Raw genomic sequence first — 25877 nt, forward strand, 5'->3', positions numbered from 1 at the left:
GAAACCCCAAGAGATTTTGGAGGGCCCATGAAACCCCTGGATGACATGCAAATGTTTACATGTGCCTTTCCTAAGAAGAGGTTCCCGGACTCCAAAAGAGTTAAGTCTCACAGGATTCTAATATTCCCACCACTCCTATACACGTCGGGAAACGGAGCACAGGGAAGAGTAAGTAGCTTGTTAGATTCGAACCCAAGTTAGAAATCTAAGGGCTTATTTTCTCAGCATTCCAAACGATTTCCCTAAATGGGAGAAGGCTGACCCACCTGCTATTGTCCTGTTGTCTGCTTTTTTACAACACCTGTGTGCTGTACTTGCACAGCAGTGCCAGTGAGATGAGCAAGTGGCTGTTTAGTCTACACAGTGGTTTTTCACTAGACTTCCTTGGGATCTCAGGCTGAGAATACGGGCGGCACCTATTGCTTACTGCATCTGGAAAACTTCTAGAAGCAAGGCTGCGTGCGAATCCCCTGTCATCATCCGTGGAGTGTGCTTTGACTTCGAGTTTGTCACGGAGCAGAAAGGAACCCAGTCGAGCTTCTTCAAGAAGGCGACTATGGAGGTGAAGGCAGTTGGGTTCTGCATCCAAAACCCCGTTCACCCCCGGCTCTGACCCCTAAGACCCCAACGACCCGATCAGGTCACCTCTTTAGGCTTCAGTTTCCACGTGTGTATAAGCGATGACGATGGCAGTACTTGCGAGGACGGTCCAAGGAGTGAGATAATTCACGACAATCACTCAGCACACGTCTAGCACGCAGACGTGCTCGGCAGCTACTAGCACAACTTCTTGTGAAGTCAAACCTTTAGCATCCTGAGATAAATATTTAGCTACAACTTGATAGGTAAAAAGCAGACTGGAGGTCAGAAGCCAACTGACTGAGAAAACAGAAAGGGCTCCCTTCTTGCATTCACTTTGATGTGTCAACCCCACGTAAGGGCCGCGTCTAGAATCTTCATACCATGCACCGGGTCACTGAGGAGCGACAGAGACTAGAAACCGTACTGCGTACATATATTTTAGGAAATGCTTCTTTTCGGATTGACCTTGAGGCTTATGTTAAAACTAGGTTAATTTTATATTTACATATTCGGAGCTGACAATAAATCTTTCAAGCCCCAGACCTCAGCCTGAAGCAAATTCAGTGAAAACAGCTTCTTCTCGAACAGATGAGCTGAATCCACAGCGAGCCAGCCTCAAATCACTGCATTCTTGGAGAGAACTATTTCACAAGAAACGTGTTTCTCTGATCATAGGCAACACTTTGAAGACTTCAAACGTCAACAGAGATGGAGGGAAAAACATGTCCTTCTGAAATGCCAATTTTTCTGAAGTAATCGCCCCCCCAAAACCTTTAGTCACTTCAAATGGTTTCAAGACCATACCGGGTTATCTCCCACTGAAAAGACAGACATTGAGAAATGAGCAGAATAATATTTTCAGGATAAAAGTCTGCAATGAAATTCAAATGTCAGGGCAGTACAGAGACTTTCACTGCCACATGTATCAGTAGGGATGATTTCGTTGATTTTTAATACTACTCTACTTAAACATGGTTGTTTTTAACCAATTTAAGAGAGACAGAGACAGAGACAGAGAGAGAGAGAGAGGGACAACAGAGACCCAAGCTTCAGGGAGAAATCCTCATCTCCTGAAGGTAGCAGAGTTGAACAGTGACTGGTCTCTGAATTCTACTTAGCCTAAAGCATTTACTCCAACCTTCAGTGACTCATGAACCAGATTATTCACTCAAAGTTCAGCTTTAAAACTGCATTCTTTAGGAGTGCATTTAAAGTGCTAATTTACATGGCTTCAGGTTTGGCACTAATTGTTTTTAAAAGTTCCCAAGTTTCTATAAATATCCTCTACCAGACTTCTTTTGACTTACATCTCTGTTATCATGTTAAAAGAGAAAAATAACACATAAAAGTCAATGTTCTCATATTATTTTATCATCAGGTAATGGCAATAAACGAATTCGAGTAATGTAACTCCTTATGGCAGCCATCAAAAGCAAGTCAAAAGCAGGCTGTACTTAAATACTCCATATACACGTCTATATCCTGGGATTATACGTTATATGCCATTTATAGGATTCTCCAGCTTTCATGTACTCAGACTTGTTTTCGTTTATTTCATTTTCTTCAACCCACTATCTCACTTTTTTCTAAAGCCATTGCTCCCTCTTTTTTACTAACTTCTCATCCATAAACCAACTCATCTGTCTTTGACTCCTTAATCTGATCTAATTTTCCTAAGAGCTTAGAGAAGAGAATATCCTCTCCCCAGTAACAATGATGTCAACTTTCCCTTATTCCAATCCTCAGTCCTGGTCTCTGTCACTGTCTTCCCATCTTTGCTTGAAGACGGTTACTGATGAGCTACGCATACACAAACATCATCAAAATTACAGTCCAGACATGTACAGACATTGCTCTGAAGAAGATATACCAATGGCTAACAGACACATGAAAAAATGCCCAACATCACTCATTATCAGGGAAATACAAATCAAAACCACAGTGAGATACCACCTGTCAGATGGCTAAAAATAACAACTCCGGAAACAACAGATGTTGGCGACAATGCAGAGAAAGGGGAACCCTACAGAAAACAGTATGGAGGTTCCTCAAAAAGTTAAGAACAGAACTACCCAATGACCCAGCAATTGCACTACTAGGTATTTATCCAAAGGATACAAAAATGCTGATTCGAAGGGGCACACGCACCCCAATGTTCCAATGTTTACAGTAGCACTATCGACAATAGCCAAATCATGGAAAGAGCCCAAATGTCCATCAACTAATAAATAGATGAATGGATAAAGATGTGATAGATATATATATATATATATATATATATATATATATATATATATGCAATGGAATATTACTCAGCCATCAAAAGGAATAAAATTTTGCCACCTGCAACAACATGGATGGAACTAGAGTGTATTATGCTAAGCAAAATAAGTAAGTCAGAGGAAGACGAATATCATATGATTTCACTCATATGTGGAATTTTAAGAAACAAAAGAGATGAACACAGGGAAAGGGAAGAAAATAAAATAAAAACAGAGAGGGAGGCAAACCATAAGAGACTGTTACATATAAAGAAGAAACTGAGGGCTGCTGGAGGGTGACAGATGGGCTAAATGGGTGATGGGCATTGAGGAGGGCACTTGTTGGGATGAGCACTGGGTGTTATATGGAAGCGACCAATCACTAAATTCTACTCCTGAAACCAATACTACCCTATATGCTATATGGTAACTAACTTGAATATAAATAAACTCTTGGAAGATAATTAATTAATTAAGAAAATGCCAAGCCGATCATGTTATGCAAGGAGTTATAACTGTTTACCTCCTTGACTCTGTTCTAGGTAAGAAACCTCCAAAAGGAAGTATTGTGTTGTTCATTATTCTGTTCTCACTCTTTCTTTTGTAATGAATCTTTAAAAAATATTAGTTGGATGAATAAATGGCTGGTGACTTTAAAAAAAAAAAGAACTATAGTCTAGAGTTCATGACCACCACTATACTATCTGAATTAATTTCATCTATTGAGATTTTTTTTTTATTGTGACTACCAGAAGTTTTAATCTTACATATGTGGCTCATACTGTGTTTCCACTGGATACTCAATACTTACCTTCGAAACTCCGCATTCCCGTGTTAGAGTGCTGTTCTAAGTTATACATGGAGGTAAATACAAGTAGACAAGAAATAGGGGTTCTCAAAGTGTGCTTCCTGGAAGAAGTTCCTACCCCAGTCATACTGAATCAGAAACTCTGTGGGGCCCAGCAGTCTGTGTTCTTTTGTTTGTTTGTTTGTTTACTCATTTGAGGGGGGGGAGGGAGGGACTGAGAGAGGGGGGCAAAGGATTTGAAGTGGGCTCTGTGCTGACAGCAACAAGCCCAGTGTGGGGCTCGAACTCATGAATCACAAGATCATGACCTGAGCTGAAGTCCAACGCTCAACTGACTGAGCCACCCAGGAGCCCCCCAGCAATCTGTGTTCTAACCAGCCCACAAGTTTGAGAATCATGGATACAGAAGAAAATTTACAACAAATATTCCAAATGATTTGGAAAAAAAAATTTTTGAGAGAGAGAGAGAGAGAGAGAGCGCACACATGCAAGCACATGAGCAGGGGAGGGGCAGAAGGAGGGAGAAAGAGGATCTTAAGTAGCCTCCACGACTACATGGGGCTCTATCTCACAACCGTGAAATCATAACCTGAGCCAAAGTCAAGAGTCAGATGTTTAACTGGCTGAGCCACTCCGGTGCCCCTGAAATGATTTTCAAACATGACCAGGCCATGGTCCCACAGCAACTTGGTTTTTAGGGTTAACGGCACCTCAAAACCCATGTGGAGCAAGCACACGGAAACAGGGGCCCTGCTCCTGCCGCTGAGTCCTGGATATAGTAACACCCCCTTGGCCATCCAGGACCAGGTGGGCTCCCAGGTCCCACTGGCTAAGCACACATCATGACCTGACCCGGGCTGCTGGGGCTAGCAAGAGTCCCGCTTTCCAACCTCTAAGAAACACGGAATGGGGAAGGATGAAGAGGAAGGAAAATGGAGAAGAAAAGAAAATTAAAAGTGGTTTTCCAAGTTCTAACAAGACAAATATCCACATAGTGAAGAACAATAAGCACATTTATATTCCTTTGCTTCACTGGGATCACGTAACGTTGAAAGAGATAAAAACAAAGACAGGCACATCTAACTGGAGAAAGCAGATAAATTAACAAATAGGAACAGATGAGTAAGAGGAAACAGAAGAGAGAAAAAAGGCAAAGGAGAGTAAAACTTTATCAGTCATCTGCGTGTGTGTGCGTGCACATACTTGTACACATGCCATTATATCAAAATAACCACATTTTATCAACCCTGAGTGTTGTTCACATTTTAATGTCTCTGGAAATCAGGATGTGTCTGAAAATTCTGTTGACAGACTTGATGAAATCTGGTTATTTTTTATTCCATTCTTGGAATCTCATCTCCAAACATAATAATTCAGCTGGAAAAAAATTTTCCTGTAGCATCCTAATGCTTAGACCACTGTTTATTGAAAAGTAATTTAACAGTTATGGATCATAGCAAAATAAAAGAAAATTACACTCATTCAAATCCATCCAATAGCATGCTTTTTCCCCCTAGCATATGCTATGCTAACCAAGAATAATATGAACAAATTCAACCAAGCAGAGGCTCCCAGATCCATACTCTAGAATTCTGAGTACTTAGAAGGGCGAAAATGCTCCAGGATAGGCTTAACTGTCAACTCTCCATCAGCAAACAGAAGATGACTCCTCCTTAAATCCAGCTGCTGTGCATTTCATTAAAAGGTAGGATGATTTAGAGCTTTTTCTTTAATGTGGCTAGTGCAGACATTATTGTCCTATGGCAGATGGTTTATTTCAAGATACCCATTATTTCCGTAATAATACCCAGCAGCTTAATTTACATGTTAACCTTGGCATCTAAAAGTAAACATTTCTTCCTCAATACAGTTTTATATTTCTCAATATAGTCAGCTATGCAAAGACTCTATCTACTATTTGCTGTTCCTTTTGTTATTTTATATACAATCCCTCCCCTTTTCTCTGTTCCTCTTTAAGGGCAATAATGATATGAGAGGTCTCAATTTTTCTTGGTCTAAATTTTAGAACTACATCTCTCCCGCTAGTTCCTCTCATTTTTATTGCCCTCTCTAGACCTTTTCCATTTTTGCTCTGCTTTCTCTGAAATTCTAAGAGCAGCAACAGTGAAACATTCAAGTCAACCGACAGACTAATTTATATCTTCCCAAAATTATGATTTTTTCCAAAATCACTCTAAAATGCATTCTAATACGTGTATGTGTGCATTTTAAATATAATTTTTGTCAGATTGGTTTCCATAGAACACCCAGTACTCATCCCAACAGGTGCCCTCCACCCTGCCCATCACCCACTTTCCCCTCGCCCCCACCCCCACCACCCCCCCCCGTCAACCCTCTGTCTGTTCTCAGTATCCAAGAGTCTCTTACAGTTTGCCTCCCTCCCTCTCTGTAACTTTGTTTTTCCCCTTCCCCTCCCCCACGGTCTCCTGTTAAGTTTCTCAAGATCCACATATGAGTGAAAACATATGGTATCTGTCTTTCTCTGCCTGACTCATTTCACTTAGCATAATACCCTCCAGTTTCATCCATGTTGCTGCAAATGGCCAGATTTCATTCCTTCTCATTGCCAAGTAGTATTCCGTTGTATATATAAACCACATTAAAATGCATTCTAATATGTGTATGTGTGCATTTTAACACTGCTGCCCTCTGAACAGATGCTAGCATGGAGCTTTGTGCAAATAGTACCTAAATCTTTTCTTAAAAAGCTACAGCTACCTGGGAAGTCATCTGTTTTCAAGAGGAGTTGGGATCATTCCTTCCAATACACATGCCTTTGGTTTTGGCTCCCAGAGAGGAAGATACGGCTTTTCCCAACAATCGAGGAACAGGTGGGTTAGGGTTAGAGTATGTCACTGACCCTACTCAGAGGGACAACAGAAAGCAAGGTCCCCTTTGAAGCCAGCCAGACACAAAGGCCCAGTGCTCTGTCTCTGAATCTTAGCATCGCACGCTAGTCAACAGGGGAGTAAAACACTATTGCTCAGATTTACAGAACATCGGTTGACATTCACAATGTAGTTCAACATTCACATCCCCGTGCGTTAACATGCTAGCAAGGGAATCCTTAATGGAGTTCTGAGAGGGATGGAGAATGTTCTCTTTTCTGGCTCACCAAGGTTAATCCTAACTTCCAATAAATAGAAATGTACTGTGGTGTTAAAGTTTTATTTTTCACTGTAAGGTTTGATCTATCGTTAGAAAAGTACCCTAAACAAAGCGATGCTGAACAAACAGGACCGCAGACTCAGATTCTTCCACGTCATATTCACGTCTGAGACCTCTCCTCGTGGCTAAATACAACTAATACTTTGCTGAGACCTCTCCTCGTGGCTAAATACAACTAACACTTTTCAGCCGTTCATTTAATGTGTGTGCAGCATCGGATACTTCTCATCTCGCCACTCCTTCCTCCTCAAAACTCACGCCCACGCCCCACCGTGGCTTCCAGACATTACGCCACATCAACCTCTTGACTGTCCCCTCCCTTCTTGAGTCACTGCACGGAGACAACTCTTGCAACGCATGCCCTCATCAGCTGCCACTCCCAGCATCATTCCCTTTCTCTCCCTGAAGGATCTCCTCTTCTACGCGTAGGGCTTCAACCATCACCTATGTAATACGCCCCTTTCTTGGATGTCACAAAGGCATCTCGAACTCTCCGCATTTACAGCCACAAGCTCCTAATACTCTCCATGAAGCCAGCTCTTCCACTTTTGTTCCCGATCATGGTGGAGAGCAACATCACACTCACCGGTCACTCAAGCCAAAATCCAGGGAGTGGTATGTGGGTTCGAACTCCCTGAAAACCCTCCAGCGTCATCGGTCACCAATTCTACTACTTTATTATTTCTAAAGCCATTCCTCTCCTTTCATCTCACTGTCACGGTCTTACCTGAGGTTTCCATCTCCATCCTGTACCTACAGAGAGGTTTTTCAAATTCAAACCTGGCCTCGTCTCTTTCTTCCTCACAACATCCCAGAGATTCGTTGCCTTCAGGAAGCCTCCACGGCACAATATCAAGGCTCTTTGATGAAGGTCAGGCCCTTCATCTCCTCTCCAACTTCACCTCGTGCCGCTGGCCCTTTATACTAACAGCGTGCGTCTCCAAAGTCCTCCGTGCCCTGTGCCGACACTTCTTCCCCGCTTGGCAATGCCCAGTAACAATCGTGCCACACCGCATCACCTGGCCGGGGAAGGAGTACTAGATGGCTAAATCTTATCTGATGTCTGTCCTCTGTGCTACCACAAAACCATATTCACGTCACACCAAGGCACTGTTCACACGAAATTACGGTTCTTTCAGTGTGAACATATTCGCCTTCCCCCTAGAGGGTGAACTCCTTGAGGTCAGAACCATGTCTTACTGGTCCTCCACTTCAGTGCCTACTATGGTACCTGGAATATAGAAAATGCCAGATCACCCAATCGATCCATGAATGCATGAGTTAATGAATAAATTACCCATAGTATTCTCAAAGGAGATCTTCCCCATGCTAACATCCGTCTTTGACAAGGGTAAAGGAAGACAGGACACGACTGTGGCAAAATACTATCAGTGAACTTCTTGCATTCCTAGGGTCAGGGACATGTAAAAGCCAATGAATGCATCCCCAGCATCACAAAATATACTGTATATCAAGCCTCAATGCTTTGAAACTTGGTCATCTAAGATTTTATGCTACTGGCAGCAACAACAAGGAAACGTGTATCACGGTCCTAGAAGCAAGTTACAGGAAGAGTAAATGCAGAGGGATGTCTGATCTCTGATATACGTCATTCCCAGAACAATCATAATATCAGGACCGCTGAGGTTGCAATCTCTCACAGTCTGACCCGGACGGGCTGGCCAACCACAAACACGGCCTTCACATGCCCACTTCCTAATCCCAGACCTTCTTCCCTGCTTTGGAAATGTGATGTCGGTGAGGGGACCAGACTTGGGGGTAACCAGACAGCAAAAGGAGAGTAGTACGTCCCACGGGACCCTGCCAGCTTAGAAGAGTTCTCTTCTAAAAGACAGGATGCCCTCAGGAAAAAGTCCCAAGAGAATGTTTCTACCATCTTCTCGACTCTTCTTCGCCCATACTCTTTTCTTGGTATCTCATTTGTTTGTGTCCACTGGCTTCTTCTCTTATGCCAATGATCCCTCCCTCAATCGGCCTCTGAAGATCTTGCTCTCTGTTTCCAACTGTCAAAAGAAACCAAACTCTTCCTACTTGAGGACACAAAACATAGGCCAAGCAGGCAGAAACCTTCTCTGATACCAGTGAGATTTCCTGTCAAGGTCTCACACGGAAAAAAGAGGGTCTCAAAGGAACTGTAACGTCATAAAGGGCAAGACTTGAAAGGCGACAGTGCTTAGGCACCCAGTACTGATAATCACACGGAATCGGGGTGGATCCCCACGACTACCTACTGGCATCTGGGCTCATTTCTGTAAGGTAGAGTTAACTGCCACTCCGGTGGGCAGCACTCATCGTACGGAGATTCTCTGAGGCATCTGTCACTATTAAATTCTCTCCTCTACACGCTGGCAGTGTTCTCTCCCATCCTGGATCCCAGGACATCATTCCCTCCTGACTGTCCTCAAGTCCTTCCTAGTGCCCTGCATGGTACCATCGCCTCCAGCTGCCCTGAGGTTCTCTAATCAGCCGGTGTCTTGTCTCCTCCTCAACTTGAGCACAGCTCTGCATCAAATCCACTTCTTCCTCTTCCTGGGCGTGAAGCCTGAATGCACTTCCCAGCCTCCCCCGCAGTCAGATGTGGCCATGTGGCTGAGTTCCAGCCAAGAGAAGGCAAGCGTGAGTGTTCACCGTTTCTAGGACTGGCCCTTAAAAAATCCTCCTGGAGATTCTTCACACTCTTCTCCTTTCTGCTGGCTACGTGCCCACACCTAGAGCAACTCTGCGAGGGAGGCGGTGTCTTTCCATCTGGTCCCTTAGACAACTGCACAGAGAGGAGCCTTCACCAGGAAGAAGAAACCCACTTGCTGGATTCTGAGTAAGAAATAAATTTCTTCTGTGACAAGTCATTGAAATGTTGACATTGACCGGTTACCGCAGCTACGATCTTGGTGTTAAAATCCAAACCCATAATCAGTAGTCCAAACTTCTATTCCTGACATTAGACTCCAATTTCTAACTCCTTTTCTCTCCTTTACTAGACTTACTCCTAATACCTTTCAGGAATTGTCCACTTACTTCTTTTTCTAAGAATTAATTTTAAAAGTTCCCAGTCAGGGATGGGTTTCTCTCCTACGCATTTCCAGCACACCTCGCTGCTCACAATGAACATAATTATCTGTGTGGCTGTTTGCTTCTTCAACTCTACGGCAAACTTTGTGAGGGTAAAGACTACGTTTTAATCTCTACGTTCTTTGTGTGTCTGGTTGGCACTGGGCATAGTTCCTTGTGAGACCAGAGGGATGAATGAATCAACAAGGGATCTGGTATATTAAAAATATGAAGGCCTAAAGGTGATGTGATCAAAGTCTGTAAACGGATGGCGAAGCTAAATTGGTAACCCTTAAAATTAATCCTTGGAAAAAGAAAAATAAGAAGCAACTATTAAAGGCTGAAAGGATTTTGAAGATTTAAGGACAAGCAAAAAAGAAGGGTTTGCTGAGTAGTTAGTAAACTTAAAGTTCTTATAAAATGATAGGGGATATAATAAAAATCTATAAAACGTTATTAAAGGAAACTTGGTTTGTTTGGAGTATAGCTTAAGACTTCTGAGATTGATCATGAAGAAAAAAAACATAGCCTTTTAGAACACATCCCTTAGATCCCTGGAGGACAGGAGACATTTGAAGTACCTCTCTTGTAATAATATCAAAATCATTATTTAAACACGTTATAATGATGTCGCCTCATGTTCCACCAGCCAACAGCCCAGGACATGCAAGCTGGGGCCTCCACCCCTGTGCATCAGCATTAGAGCACCTGTGCAAAGCCTAAGGTGGGAAGCTAAGTGACCAAACGTGGGGCCAGAGAACAATCCGGATCTTTCCAGAGCATTCCTTTTACCTCCCCTTCACCCTTCTGCTTACAAAACTTTCTCGTGCGAGACAAGGAAGAAGTATTATAAAGCCCACGTGTCTCACAGAAGTAACCAACGTTCTCATTTCCAAGACCTTTCCCCTTTCCACTCCTGGGGAATCCTACACAAAGAAATAACTAGACTAATCAAAAGTCTGACTATTTCCGTGACTTCTATTTACTCTATAAAAACTAACTTTTACAATACAGTTCATAAATGATAGCTTGGTTTCGTTCGTCCCTGACCTTTCAATTGCTTTCACTGGTTCGAGACATTTATTTAACTTTCATCTGCAAAGATGTGACAGATCTAAAGGAAGCTAAAACATAAAAGACATTTCTCTCTTTACAGAAACAATATTTAACCTTTAACTCAGAACTTCTTCTGAAAGATTTAAAACGCTGTACTCACCTGTAGCTGGGATATAGTTAAAGGGTATCGGAATAATATCCAGGTGACACCTTCACTGCAAGGTGGGATGGTAAGAGAGCCTTCGTACACCCAATAATCTCGCAGCAAAGGATCTGTGCAACCACATGGACAGGTCACGAAAATTTAAGTAAACAACAATCTTGAAGAGTCCAATAATCGCTTTTAAAATTACAAACTGCCCGAACAACAGTTTTCAGACTGAAGTCATTTTAAACTAGAGCCGCATACATGTATTCTTAAACTAATGGTCACGAAGAAAATAACTAATGGGAAAATATGACAAACATTCTTTCTATTGTTTCTAGCGATTTCTATCATCGTATCACTATATACTCCAAATATGGCTATATAAACCTGATATATACGTACACACGTGTACGTATATACCAAGTTTGGTCACTTCGGAAGAAGTGTATCTGTGGTGTTTTGTACTTTAGTGAGGGACTGACCTGACTTACTCATACGTAATTCAGTACTAATTCAATACTTACTCCATGTGAGGCACTGTTTGTTCTAAGCACTTTACATGAACTCCTCTAACCCTTACAACAAACAAGATACATAGTGTCATTAGCCCCATTTTTCAGACGGAAAAACTGAATCACAGAGGGTTACATAATTTGCCCAAGGTCGCTCAGCTAATAACTGGCAGAGAGCCAGGATTCAAACCCAAGCAGTCTGACTTCAAAGTCTGTGTCTTCAACCATTCTGTTGTAGCTGCGTCTTATACTGCTCCCTCAACAGTAGAATATTAAAGTCCTATTATGACAGGACAAAAGAAATCATTCCTAAGAAATCTTTAGCTCCGCATTAGAGGAATTCGCAATCGAATATGATGGATAAGTGTTCGACACACGGCAAAAACCGCTTTGCCGTGAGGCAGTTAAATGTAGGAAGCCGAAGATAACCATGCGTCAGCCTATTTGGTTTTGTTTAAAACACTAAGAAATAGCATAAAATTTAGGCAGAGAAATGTAAAGACAAAACTTTTATACCGAACAACCTTTAACTACAAACTATGTTTTGAGCATCATATACATGATTCTTACACGCTTAGGTATACTTAAACGATTAGAGTAACACCTAAACAATAGCATCACTGCAATTAGATACGAAGTTTATTTCACTCAGAGGGTAAAAAGAACCTCGCTAACCAATCCTAGAAGTGTATCAAGGTCATGTTATGCTCGTGCTTTTCACAGAGGTAGCCATTTTTACAGCTAAAAATCCAAAGGAAACTCTTCAGAGAATAATAGAACAAGTGACAAAATGTTTATTATTTCAAAAGGTTTACTCCCATGTTCAGAGCAACCTGAAACTGGTACCTACTACGGAGAAAACAAGTTGTAAAGAAACTGTATTCACTAACAATACATAGTTATATGTATTATGAGGGAAACAGTGCAGTCATATCCACACGGTTAAAATTCCTCTTATGCCATCAAGATGAGCACCTACCTGGTAATAAAGTGTTAGGATTAAAGCAGGGTATTGTTTTGGACTTCCCCTGAAAAAGAAAAAAAAAAAAATTACCCCATGTTAAAATAAAACTTCTAAATTGTATAATAAAAATCCATTAGCACTAAAAATCCAGGTTGAAGTCTTTTCTGAACGGCAGCCTCAACACCACAGATTTGTGGGTTCCTGATTCCGTCTCCTCACTGGAGAAACAGCGGCTCGTTCCAACAAGATACTCCTGCTTTGAGCTTATGGTTCTTTCTTTGCTACCACGGTTCAATTTTCCCTTTAATCCCCGGAGTGAAATTTAATTCTGTCTGTCCAGCGTCTGTAGGCCCCACGCTAGGTACTTTTCCGGCCCTACCTCATCCACACCAGAGACGGGCTTTGCTGTAAAATGCCTGAACCCTGGTTCAGGGAATCGTTCTGAAATGACCTTCCTCCCGCTGCTCTGCCCTCAGCTCCTAGCCTTCTTGGCATTATAACCCGCCTCCGAAACTCTCATTTTGCTCCATTTGCATTTGGTAACCCAGCTCTACGATGTATTCTAGGTGCTCTCTTCCTCCAGGGAGGGAAAACTAACACCTGAGTGAAAATATTCAATTCTTACCAACTTTTATCAAAGCTGTATTTAAATTTCAATAAAATATTTGTGGCATTATTCAACAGTTCACATTTACAATCGGTATTTTACAAAGCGCCTCTTAAAATGCTCAGGCCCTAGAGGCAAACAGACCTGTCACAGCAGTTGGATGTCTCTTATAAGATTATTTTATCAATACAGACATAACAGGGTAAGTTAACGCATAACCTCTTGGTCTCTTCCTTATTTCTAGGAACTATCTGAGACACTAAAGAATCCAGCTTACTTGGGGCACCTGGGTGGGCTCCATCAATCAAGCATCCAAAACCGAAAAACAAATACTCCAGTGAAGAAATGGGCAAAAAACATGAATAGACACTTCTCTAAAGAAGACATCCGGATGGCCAACAGGCACACGAAAAGATGGTCAACATCGCTCCTTGTCAGGGAAATACAAATCAAAACCACACTCAGATATCACCTCACGCCAATCAGAGTGGCTAAAATGAACAAATCAGGAGACTATAGATGCTGACGAGGATGTGGAGAAACGGGAACCCTCTTGCACTGTTGGTGGGAAGGCAAACTGGTGCAGCTGCTCTGGAAAACAGTGTGGAGGTTCCTCAGAAAATTAAAAATAGACCTACCCTATGACCCAGCGATAGCACTGCTAGGAATTTACCCAAGGGATACAGGAGTGCTGATGCACAGGGGCCCTTGCACCCCCATGTTTATAGCAGCACTTTCAACAATAGCCAAATCATGGAAAGAGCCTAAATGCCCGTCAACTGACAAACGGATAAAGAAATTGTGGTTTATATACACAATGGAATACTACGTGGCAACAAGGAAGAATGAAATCCTGCCATTTGCAGCAACATGGATGCAACTGGAGGGTATTATGCTAACTGAAATAAGTCAGGCAGAGAAAGACAGATATCATATGTTTTCACTCTTATGTGGATCCTGAGAAACTTAACAGAAGACCAGGAGGGAGGGGAAAGGGGGGAAAAAAAGGAGAGAGGGAAGGAGGCAAACCACGAGAGACTCTTAAATACTGAGAACAAATTGAGGGTTGATGGGGGGTGGGGGAGAGGGGAAAGTGGGTGATGGGCAATGAGGAGGGTACTTGTTGGGATGACCACTGGGTGTTGTATGGAAACCAATTTGACAGTAAATTATATTTAAAAAAAAAAAATTAAGCATCCAAGTGTTCATTTCAGATCAGGCCATGATCTCACAGTTTGTGAGTTTAAGCCCCACATGGGTTCTATGCTGACGGCGTGCAGGCTGCTTGGGATTCTCTCTCTGCCCCTCCCCTGCTTGTGCCAGCGTGTGTTCTCTCACTCTCAAAAATAAACATGAAAAAAGAGAGAGAATCCCGTGTACTTACTCTCCCCCACCCCCCCTGTATTCCAGAAAGATTGATGTCATCTGAGCAGAAACAATGAAAGAAAATTTCTCAATCCATTTCTAGTAGACACGTGTCAGTCAAAATGTGTCCTTCCTCCTTTTTACCAGCTTTCTGACTACTCTGTGCTTTCCCTCGGGTAGCTGGATTCACTCTGAGCCTGCTCAGGAAATCTTCAGTAGAGGCTGCTGCCTCATTCGAGAGGTCCTGGGCTTGTGCCGGCCTAGAGCTAATCAGACTTCACTCCCAGATTGATTTTTGGTTTGGCCTTGGATCGCTGAATCCTGTGCCGTATCTCCAGAAGCCACCCAGGATTACGCTGTTGCCCTCCAAGGCCACTCAGATTCAATCAATGCAATGTGAGTGCTAAAAAGTACAGTTTAAAACAGAACTTGTGTTTCCAGCAAAGCTGGGCTGAATCACCACAGAATCAAATCCAACTCAATCACCTTCTCTGAGATAAAGGATCCTACAGCCTCTGCGTGCTGGTCTTTCTGAAGTGTTTGTTAAGTGCCGTAATTTTTGTCTCATTTACACAACTTTCCTGCAACCAGTAAGTGGAAAAGGTGAGCTCAGCAGGCCTGGGTTGCTCAAAAGGAGGTCTGTCTTCAGGACTGGCCTTGATTGGCTCGAAGGCTGTGGAACATTCTGGCTGATAAGAATGTTTCTGTATGCCTGAGACCTTGGGCCACACTCTACCAGCCGGACCAGATAAAGTTTACCCTGACAACGTGATTTTTGAAAACGTGTGGTTTTGCTCGGGCTGGGGTGGGAGTGATGGAGTCAGTGACACAGACACCGTGTGCTCATATAACCGACCCCCAATAAAATCCCTGTGTACAAAGGCTCAGCTAGTCTTCTCTGTGATGGGTGACACTTCACGCGTGCCGTGACGCATCACTGCTGAAAGAACCAGGCTCATCCCAAGGCGATTCCACTGGGGTAGGACAGCGGGAAGCTTGTGTTTGGTTTCTCCCGGACTCTGCCCCATGCACCTTTGCACTGCCCTCATTTTTCACCTGTGTCCTCCGTCTGTAATCAACCACAACCATGAGCGTAACAGCTATTCCATGACATGAGTCCTTTTAGCGAATCATCAACCTGAGATCGGTCTTGGGGACCTCTGCCATAACCAGTACTTTCATTTTTTTTGAAATAATAACTTACCTTATATTGAATATCCTGGAGGATTTCAGTCACAGCCTTCAGACCTACATGTTCTTTTCCTATCTGAAATACATAAAGCATAAACCACACCACAAAATTTTTTAAACACTCAGCTTTTACTCAAAATAACTAACAGAAAGTAAAGTTCAAGTCCACCTGAATTTCCTTCTCAGGGAGTAAGTAAATGACCTTTTTATTAATAACCAGGTCAACTTCTACTAAGGGCAATTAAAGTTGTAAGAGAAGCTACTATAAGAAAGTATTAGCTATGTTCTTGGACATTTCCAACAATTCATTCTAAATTCATCTTGCTCTGTATGGATTATCACCCACTCTGCTCTATGTAATTGACCCTTGAACAATGAGGGGGTTAAGGGGCACTGACTCCTGTGCCCTTGAAAATGACGTATAATGTCTAACTCCCCAAAAACTTACCTACTAATAGCCTACTGTTGACCTGAAGCCTCACTGAAAGCAACAGTCAATTAACACGGATTCTGAACGTTATACGTGTTATATACTGTATTCTCACAATAAAGTAAGCTGGAGAAAATAAAATATTATTTAGAAAATCATAAGAAGGAGAAAACGTTTACAGTACTATACCATAAAAAATCCATGTATAATGGACCCATGCAGTTAAAGTCATGTTTGTTCAAGGGCCAACTGTTTATCAAATGATTACAATTTCAAGGGTATTTCAAGGATATTTCTTATTAAAATTGCTCATCACATTCCAAACACTTTCATTTTTACCTTTGGCATTTTTAGACCATTGTCATAAAGACTTTACCAACGTTGAAAAATTGTATTAACTCAGAAAAGTAAGTATGTGATTTCATATTTAAAGTCACCAAAATCAGGACATCTCTTGATTACCACTGGACATAACTGTAAAATCACCTTTTTATTCCTAAATACATCAAAATATGCTATTCATTGATTTTTATTTTAAAACATTACGTATCATTACATATTTTTAGGGTATAATATGCTTCAAAGAACGTGAGCCTTCACAGAAATCTGACATTAAGTATTCTTGACTTTAACATTAGAAATTGTAAGTGCCATCTGATTTCCACTTTTCGACCAGGTTTCAATGGTCTGTGATAATGGAAGACAGCAACAGCAAGAGAGAACTTAAAATCTTAGATAAACACTGTTATCATTCGCTTTTTCTCTTCCACAGAAAGGTGTGGAGAATGACCTACAGGAGCTAGAAAAGCTGTCAACGTGTCGCCATTTTCCAGGTCTCTCCACGAGCAGCAACTGCGAAGCATGCCGGGTGAAGGGGCGAGAGAGAGAAAAGAGACAAGAAACTCACATAACCCAAGACAGCCCAATCAGTTCCAAACAGCCAAGACTTCCACTATTTTCCAAGTGTTTGCAGTTCCTCAGACAGGCTTTAAAGACAGAAAATGAACCCTCTAAAGCTAAAGAATAATACCGAAGGCAAATGCAGTCGTGAGTGCAGAAGCCTGGATCTGTTAGCAGAAGGCTTTGCCCAGTCATCTGGGGAAACGGACCTCTCTCTTTGTTGTACTTGGTTAACCGTGACGTAGCATCTGGAGGATTCCCGATGGGGTCCGTTTTCCTTTAACGCATCTGCTGTCAGACTGTAACTTGTTGAAAGAGTCCTCAGGGTCGTGGTTCAGGAGCAAGGTCACCTATGCTGGGTGTCCGGGTTCTGAGCGGGACTCACTTTTCAGCCTTAAGCAAGTTTACTTAACCTCTATGTCCTTCAGATTCCTCATCTGGGGGGGGGGGGGGCGGGGGGGGCGCTGATAGGGTGGAAGATAAGACTACAAAAGGACATGGAACATGGCAATTCAATTAATACCACCCATTATCATCCTCACTCAGAATGTCACACAGCATCAAACAGTTGTGACATCTGGTAGCACTCAACTATCATTGGCTCCTTCGATCTACAAAGATTCTTTACTTTCTGCGAGAGTTTTAAATCTGCAACAAACCCCGGCGAATGCTCCCTCTCTTCCTTTCCTCCTTTGCCAAATTTCTGTACGAAGAGGTTATCACCACCACAAGCAAGCCCAGACGATACTCTGTACGCCCCGGTCCCCAAGATCCCACGGCAATCCAGGTGACAGCACGGCCTGGTGCCAAGGACCGGGAGGGAGGCCAGGTCACTTCCTACCTCTCACCTTCGCCATCTTTCGCTGTCATCCAAAAGGCAAACCGTGGGCCCTGCACGGCCCTGTGCTCTTCTACCTTCTCACTCCGCCTCATCTCCACCGAGCCCTCTGCGACAGGGCGCCGGCGCATCTCCGACAAGCTCGGCCACCACCCCCCGGTCTACCGATCCCCCTCAGGTCTGCTCGAGGCGCGGCTCTCCCGGACCTGTCCAGCGGGCGCTGCGCGGTCTCCCTCAGAGACAGTCAGAGACAGGGCTGAAAGCTGTGGTCAGAGCCCTGCTGTTCCCCGCCCCGATGGATACTCTGACCCACGTGCACGGGGCCGTGGTCCTCTGAGTGCACCACCCACTGTCAAGATCCACTTGGGGCAACGTTTTTACAAAATGACTCACTGGTCACTCCCTCGTACGCATCACCTCCTGCTGTCACTACGGGGGGCTTCACCGCCGGTCTGTGTCTTTACCCCCCCCCCCCCGCCGTCCGTGGCTTCTAGCACCATTCCGCCTCGGCACCCATCCCGAGAACACTCCCTGAATTTGTTTTCACTCTGAACACGTCAGCTCCGAAGACCATTCCCTCTCACCACAGTTTCCCAGCCATCTAGCTCTCTCGCTCTTTTTTCTCTCTCCACATTCACTCCTCTAAGGAGCCAAGACTCTCAGGGGCCTCTTGGCTTTGTCTCTTTCCCTTCCTGCCTACCCTGAAGGAGACCCCTCTTCAACCGCCCCCAATTCTCTAATTTTCTGTGTCCTCCTAAATCATCTGCACTGCAACAGATCAATGAAACAATTTGCTAGAATGTTCTACCCTTCTACCTGGATAGAGAACCATCCACGATATGTCGTGCTGTACAATCTAGGATGTCCGCTCCCCAGTGGGTCTCCCAGACCGACGGTCAAGGCTATTATCATCTCCTCCTGGGCTATTTCTAAACCCAACCCCACACCAATGCTTCCCTTGCTTTATAAATAATGTTGCTTTGTATGTCTCAGAGATTATGACCATCAGGCATGAGTTCCTCTAATTTCCAGCCATCCTCCACCTTCAAATTCGTGCCATTTCTACCCAGTCTTTCTTCTGACCCCCTGTCGTGAAGAAAGGGTGGCCCCTCCTTCTTTCCAAGGTTAGTCTCCCCACAAAAGTTCGTCATCCTACAGCCTCCTGTCTCCCCCAGAACTTGTCTGTATCAAGTATCCCTTTTCTTTCCAGTATTTTTAAATTCTGCATCTGCACCAGTGCTTTTTGCACAAAATTAAAATGCAGGCAGACCGCAGATCTCAAAATGAAACAAAGGGAACATCCCTGTGCAGCAGCACGAGTTATTACCCCATCTGCCTTTCTCTTCCTGAGCCAAGCCTCCTGAACGGGAAGCCCATGCTCACGGTCTCTGGCGGCCTCCTCGCTCATTTTCCACTCCTCTCGCCTAAGTGTGAGACCCCCAGATGGACTTCAGTCCTTCTCCTTTCTGCTTCAGTGGGCACTCCTGCTCAGTGCTTCTTTCCTTCATGAAATCTGGCTCTCAAAGTGTCTGTACCTTTACTGTCTCCTAGATAATCTGATTTTTTCCTCACAGCAAACTTTGGAAAGTTAGAACAAGGGTGCGTTCTCTTAGGCTTCCCCTTGCTTACAACAAGGAGCTTCTTCCTAGAATATCGAAGCTCGGTCCCCAGAGTCCTGGCTTTCCGCCTAGTGTTCTCTTACTGCGTGTCACATGTAATATGCTGAGAATCAGTAAGTGAAAATACTATCACGTCTAATTCCACTCACAAATATTTATTGGGTACCAACTGCAGAGATGAATCTAATGCGGTCACTTCCCTTCTCTGTGAGTGCTCAGTTATCTGTATTATTTTATTTTATTATTTTATTCTTAGTTTTTACTAATAAGATATTGCCTTCTACTTCTCTTGCCTCAACATCTCAAATTTGGATGCTTAATAACTTTTTCAGGTTTCAAAAAATAGACTTCAATAGCTAGCACACTTAGGAACACTAAAGATTATCAAAATGTGTATTTATAATTAAAAACATTTTTACTGATATCCTGATGCCCTGATTTCCTTCCATTTACAAAATGCAGTCATAAAACAGAAGTAATATAGGGCCCTGCCTGTAAAAGACCCATGAAGTAAACAGTAAGAAGGTTCATTTAAAACTGTAAGAATTTGTTTTTCAATTCTAGGACATGTGTCATACTTTCAAGATATTGATTTTAAAATATTAACAGGCTAAAACCAGATGGCTGCTTTCAAACATCAATAGGAAAATATGTGAGAAAGAAATTTATAATGGAAAATTATTGTACATAATAATACTATTGAAATATATACCACCCAGGGGCAGCTGGGTGGCTCGGCTGGTTAAAACATCCACCTCTGGATTTCGGCTTGGGTCATGATCTCATGGTTTGTGGACTAAACCCCACGTGGGGCTCTGTGCTGACAGTGTGGAGCATGCTTGGGTTTCTCTCTCTCTTTCTCCCTCTCTCTCGCTCTCTGCCCCTCCTCCATTTTCTCTCTCAAAATAAATAAACTTAAAAAAAAATGAAGAAGAGAAGAAAAGAGATCTATACCACACACAAGAAAAGCAGGTTTGCAAAGGCCCAACTCTCTTTCGAAGATTAAGTTACTAAAGATCACTATGCTAATATTACTGCTCTGGTCCCACATTCTCCAAGAGGCAGCTTGGAACCACGTATATTTGAAATAATGGTTCCTGGTCTTGTCAGTGACACTAAGTCTCTGTGACTATAAACAATGCCTAACCTCTCTGGCCCTTGGTCTCTCTTCTGTAGGATGGGGAAGTCGGATCTCTTTCACCTCTTAACCTTTTAGGACATCCAACGGGTGATAAGACAAAGTTAAAAAGATTCGCGGGAGGAACTAGATTAAAATTTTTACCTTTGAAAGTATGTGGTCTGTTTTTTTGTAGGTTTCACAAAATTTATGTAATAAATTGTGTTCATTTATTATTTTGCCCACCACAGAGCTCAAATCTAAACTTACTTATTTATTGACTATATCCACCAAGATCTCTGCTACCAACATCTTACTTTATCACTGTTTTCTATCAGACACTTCAAATCTGCTTGGAGTGAAAATTATTCACAATAAAGAGCTAAAACAATCTACTATGTGATTATGTTATTGACTTTTCTTCAATTTCACAGAAAGCCAGGGTCCAAAAACATTTTCTAAAAACATTTTTTTTTTCATTAATAAAGTGAACTCTGCCTTCGGGAGACACTTTCTCCATCGTTTCGCCCAAGACGCTGAAGGCCAGTTTGAAGAACAGTTCTACTAACTAAATGAACCACGTTCTGCCAGTGAATATGGTTGCTCTCCCATGAGCCAGAAAAATCAAGTTTTCCAACTTTAAATTATCTGTGTTTTCTGTACAGGAGTTTAATAAGTAACGAAATTGAGGAAGAACAAAAAACATTCTGCAAATGAATTAGAAATAAGCATCTCTGAACAATCCAACAGTCACAGCAAAAGACCATTTACCTGAACGAACAAAGCAATGATGGCAATTCCATGTGGCTTCCCCACGGCCTCATCAATACTGCCAAACAGGGTGGCATTCCAGTGGATCAGATGGAGCTGGGTAAACAACAGACAGGTCACCTCATCATTAACGTATTTCTAGTGAGAACAAAGAGACATCCATTTCTCCTAAATTATATCTATTACATCTCTATGGTATCATATGAAACAAAAGTATACCCAACAGACCCAAACAGACCACTGCTTTAATTCAGGCGCTCTGTAGGAATTCTTTCCTTCTTACCTCTTTTTTTCTTTTAATGTTTGTTTATTTTCGAGAGACAGAGAGAGAGGAGCAGCAGAGAGAGAGGGAGACACAGAATCCAAAGCAGGCTCCAGGCTCTGAGCTGTCAGCACAGAGCCCGATGCGGGGCTCGAACTCATGAACCGCGAGATCATGACCTGAGTCGAAGTTGGATGCTTAACTGACTGAGCCACTCAGGCACCCCCCCTTCTTATTTCTCAACAGAAGCAATGCTCAGTGGATCATTGCCTCTTGAGTTACGTTTTGATCATAATCAGGACTGCATCTAAGGGGAGTGGCCGATTTCACACTGAGTTAGTTGCTTTTCCTTAAATGGCATCCCCCTCTAGTTCTCAACAGAACAAAACTTCGGGTTTGGGCACAAACACCAGAACTCATTCCAGGGATTAGTACCTGCAAAATCAAATACTGTGTCACCCACGATTTCCATCAAGAATAAGACAAAGCCAGCCTCAAGTTCTGGTAAATTACTTCAACTCTCTTAAGGATAAACAGAGATAGCACCCTATAATGCTGCGTCTTCTTAAAAGTCACGGTAACATAATGAATGTTGATGTAGAGCTCTAAAAGAAGGCCATTTCCTGCAGCGGAGATAAAATTTTATCTGTGAAGGAATGACAAACAGTGCTCTAGAGGACTCCCTCACTCCTAGCTTCATGAAGCTTTGTAGCTTTCAAGTTTATCTAGAATATGCACTTGTTCCTACAGCAGTGATAAAACACTTGCAAGAAGCCAGATTCCATTCCCTGGTTAAATTCAAATGCCCACTGAGGTTCTTAGTAAAGCAGCAGCTAGGTAAATCGTCCACCTGGAATGCTATCTTTCATCACTATAGCTTTTAATCAAGTTAGAATTACTTACCACTTTAAAACACTGTCCCATTTAAATATTAGTTCTAATCCAAAAATACGTAGCTAAAATTCATCACCATGTCATTTTAGCATCCGTATTAAAACGTGAGGGGAAAATTACCATGAGAATAGTCAGTAATTTGATTTTTCTACCTCTGAATTTGTCCAGCTAGAATTCGAGATGATAAAGCTGACCACTAGAGGGCGAAAATGAAATCCTCTGCCTACAATAGAAACAGTAACCTAGAAAAAGACCACATTCAAGGCCAAGCTAGGACAGGCTCTGAAAAACCAACATGGACTGTGACCGCCCAATAAATGTAACTGTCAAGGCACTGCCTCTGAGAAAACAATGTTCTATAACATTTCAATTAATAATGAAAGACAGACCAATTTTAATCTTTCCTTTTCTGGCTGTAACAATAGCCTGGGAGTCCCCGTGGTACAGATAAGTATACAGCATACAGATAAGAACTGACCGCCTTAATTAGATAAACAAAGAAGGCCCAAGGTTGAAATATATTTTTATTCAACAAATTGCAAAGTTCCAATCAACATTTTTCTTACTTCACATAGCAACATTACAAAGTATTTTTTTTTTCTGAAACAAAAGGAGCAAAAAAAAAAAAAAAAAAAAAAAAGCATGGTTTTGTGTTTTGCTTTGCCACTCCTTGTAATTCAGCAACATCGTTACTCACACCCTGCGTTCAAAAACTGCTCCAGGGTATTTTGTGTTTAAAAAATCGAGGGTCCCCAGTCCTTAGGCATATGCTTCACACGGTGACTTGGTTTCCGAGAGGAACTTTACTGTGAAGACACGGGACAGACACTACCTGGGCCAGGTGAGCAAGGTCAGAATCGACAGTCATCAGTCATGTTGATAGCGTGCACCCTCGACAGGATGCGGTGAAAACAACATTTTACCCCTATGGTCTTCCTCCCAACAACCTGAAACCCCAGTCTAATTGTGAAGAAAACATCAGACGAATCCCAGTAGAGGGACATTCTATAAAACGCCTGACCAGTATTCCTCAAGACCGTCAAGGTCAACAAAAGCCAAGGAAGCTTGAGAAAAGGTCGCAGACAAAAGGAGCCCAAGACGACACAATTACATGTAACACAGTATCACTGGTGAGCTCCTGAGACACAGAAAAGAAATAGCTTAAAACTAAGGAAACTGAATAAAATTAAAACTTAATGTATAGGGGTGTCTGGGTGGCTCAGTCAGTTGAGCATCTGACTCTTGATTACGGCTCAGGTCATGATCCCAGGGTCGTGGGCTCGAGCCCCGTGTCAGGCTCCGCACTCAGTGTGGATAATGGAAAATCGCCAGGACTCTTGTGTGACTAGCACAGAAGGTTCTCTCTCCCTCTCCCCACTCGCTCACTCTCTCAATCTCTAAAATAAAATTAAAAAATAAAAATAAAAAAATCTTACGTGTGTATACATTTTGCTCCACTAATTATAAGAAATGTAAAATGCTAAGGTAATATGTTAATAACAGGGGACTGGGTATGGGTTATATGGGAACTTTCTGTAGGTCTCCACAGTCTCCCTATAAATCTAAAAGTGCTCTAAAAAGACGAAGTCTTTTTTTTTTTAAGGGAAATGCTGTCACCTCAGCCGACCCAAGCTAAAAAAGGATAATAACGAAAGCTCACTATGACTCTTGTGTGACTAGCACGTAACACAAAATGAAACAGCCAGAGAATCTCTACCACCTGTTGCTCATTCTACCATCTGGGTCTTAAATAATCACCTGCGACTTGGCAGTTGAGAGGCAGAAGAGATTCATCCCTCACAATCAACAAGGGACCCAAGATTCGGAAAACAAAGCTCTGTTCTGGTACTAACTGGGCACCCTCTTCTCCTGGAGGCTCTTGCTCTCGCTGTAAGACACCATTAAAGAAAGACCCCTGTTCCCCACCATTTGAACACGGTTAATTCAAGGACCAGGCTGAGGTCCAACACGTTGTGGAAATCGGCTGTAACCTAGTAGTAGTAACTCAGATGCATGATCCACTAAGGTAACACTCCACGTTTCTGCCGCCTCTCCACTTCAGCCCTCTCCGCGCTCCCTGAGCCCCTCCTCACTCCACCTGAAGGAGTTTGCTCGGGCCCTGTAACAAAGCACCAGAGACTGGGTGATGGGAACGACAGAAATTTGTCTTCTCACAGTTCTGGAGGCTGACAGTCCAAGACCACTGTCAGCAGGTTCGGTTTCTTCTGAGGCCTCTTTCTTCGGCTTGTAGATGGCCACCTTCTCCCTGCGTCCTCACATCATCTTTCCCCTGTGTGTGTCTGTATCCAAATTCCCTCTTCTTATATAAGGACACCAGTCGTACTGGGTTAAGGGCCCACTCCAACAACCTCATCTTAGCCTAATTACTTCTATGAAGATTGTGTCTCCAAATATGGTCACATCCTGAAGACCTCAACATATGAATGGAGGAGGGGGGAACAATTCGGCCCATAACACCATCTATCTCACCGTTTCCTCTCTCCCCACCTTAATGAAGTGTTTTCAGAGCTCAAAAGCTTGAATTATTCACATTGACTTCTGTTCTCTCTCAGCCCCCTCCTGATTCCTACCATCTTATATTTTGCTTTATACTAGTCTTGCTTCTGTATCATAAAGCAAAGCCATAGAGACAGGAAATTATCAGTGCACAGGAAGAAGTAAAAGTACCTCTGAGAGTAGCTAGAGCGTACGTAAGTCTGTCCAAGACAGGAAAGACAAGGCTGGAAGGTATAGGGGTTCCGGTGGCACAGAACTTTCGAATTTATCCTAACTGTATCTTGGGGAACACTAAGAAGGTATTAGCACAGTGAGGATTATTATTACTTACACTGCTTAGAACGAAATGTTCCCATGCCGATGTCTGTCCTTCTCAGGTCTCCTGACAGAAGGAGGGTGGAAAAGAAGTGGAAGATGGCCATAGGAGACTGGAAGATAAGCTAGGAGGGTACCACAAAAGCTCCTTAATTTCATGTGTCAATACGGCGTGGCTATGGTGCTCGGTTTTTTGGACAAATGCCAGTCTAGCCGTTTTGCTGTGAAGGTCCTTTTTCTTTAATACCTATGTATTTATTTTGAGAGAGAGAGAGAGAATATGTGGGGTAGAGGCAGATAGAAAAGAGAATGAGACCGAGAGCGAGAGAGAATTCCAAGCGGGCTCCACGCTGTCAGCACAGAGCCCTACGCGTAGCTCCATCTCACGAACCATGAGATCATGACCTGAAATCAAGAGTCAGACGCTTAACTGACAGAGCCACCCAGGCGCCCCTGTGAAAG

General features: G+C 42.8%; 1 protein-coding gene across 1 annotated transcript in view; it reads right to left on the reverse strand.

Moving 5' to 3' along the window:
- CA8 (carbonic anhydrase 8) overlaps positions 1–25877 on the reverse strand; it is an 88386-nt gene that overhangs the window by 22575 nt on the left and 39934 nt on the right. The window contains exons 4-7 of the mRNA XM_042972974.1: positions 21428–21523; positions 15766–15828; positions 12605–12653; positions 11126–11238 (exon numbers count right to left, since the gene is read on the reverse strand). Coding sequence (XP_042828908.1) covers positions 11126–11238; positions 12605–12653; positions 15766–15828; positions 21428–21523 — 321 coding nt within the window. The remainder of the gene's footprint in view (positions 1–11125; positions 11239–12604; positions 12654–15765; positions 15829–21427; positions 21524–25877) is intronic.

This window comes from Panthera tigris, chromosome F2 (assembly GCF_018350195.1).
Source record: "Panthera tigris isolate Pti1 chromosome F2, P.tigris_Pti1_mat1.1, whole genome shotgun sequence".
In the NCBI taxonomy this organism is placed as follows: Eukaryota; Metazoa; Chordata; class Mammalia; order Carnivora; family Felidae; genus Panthera; species Panthera tigris.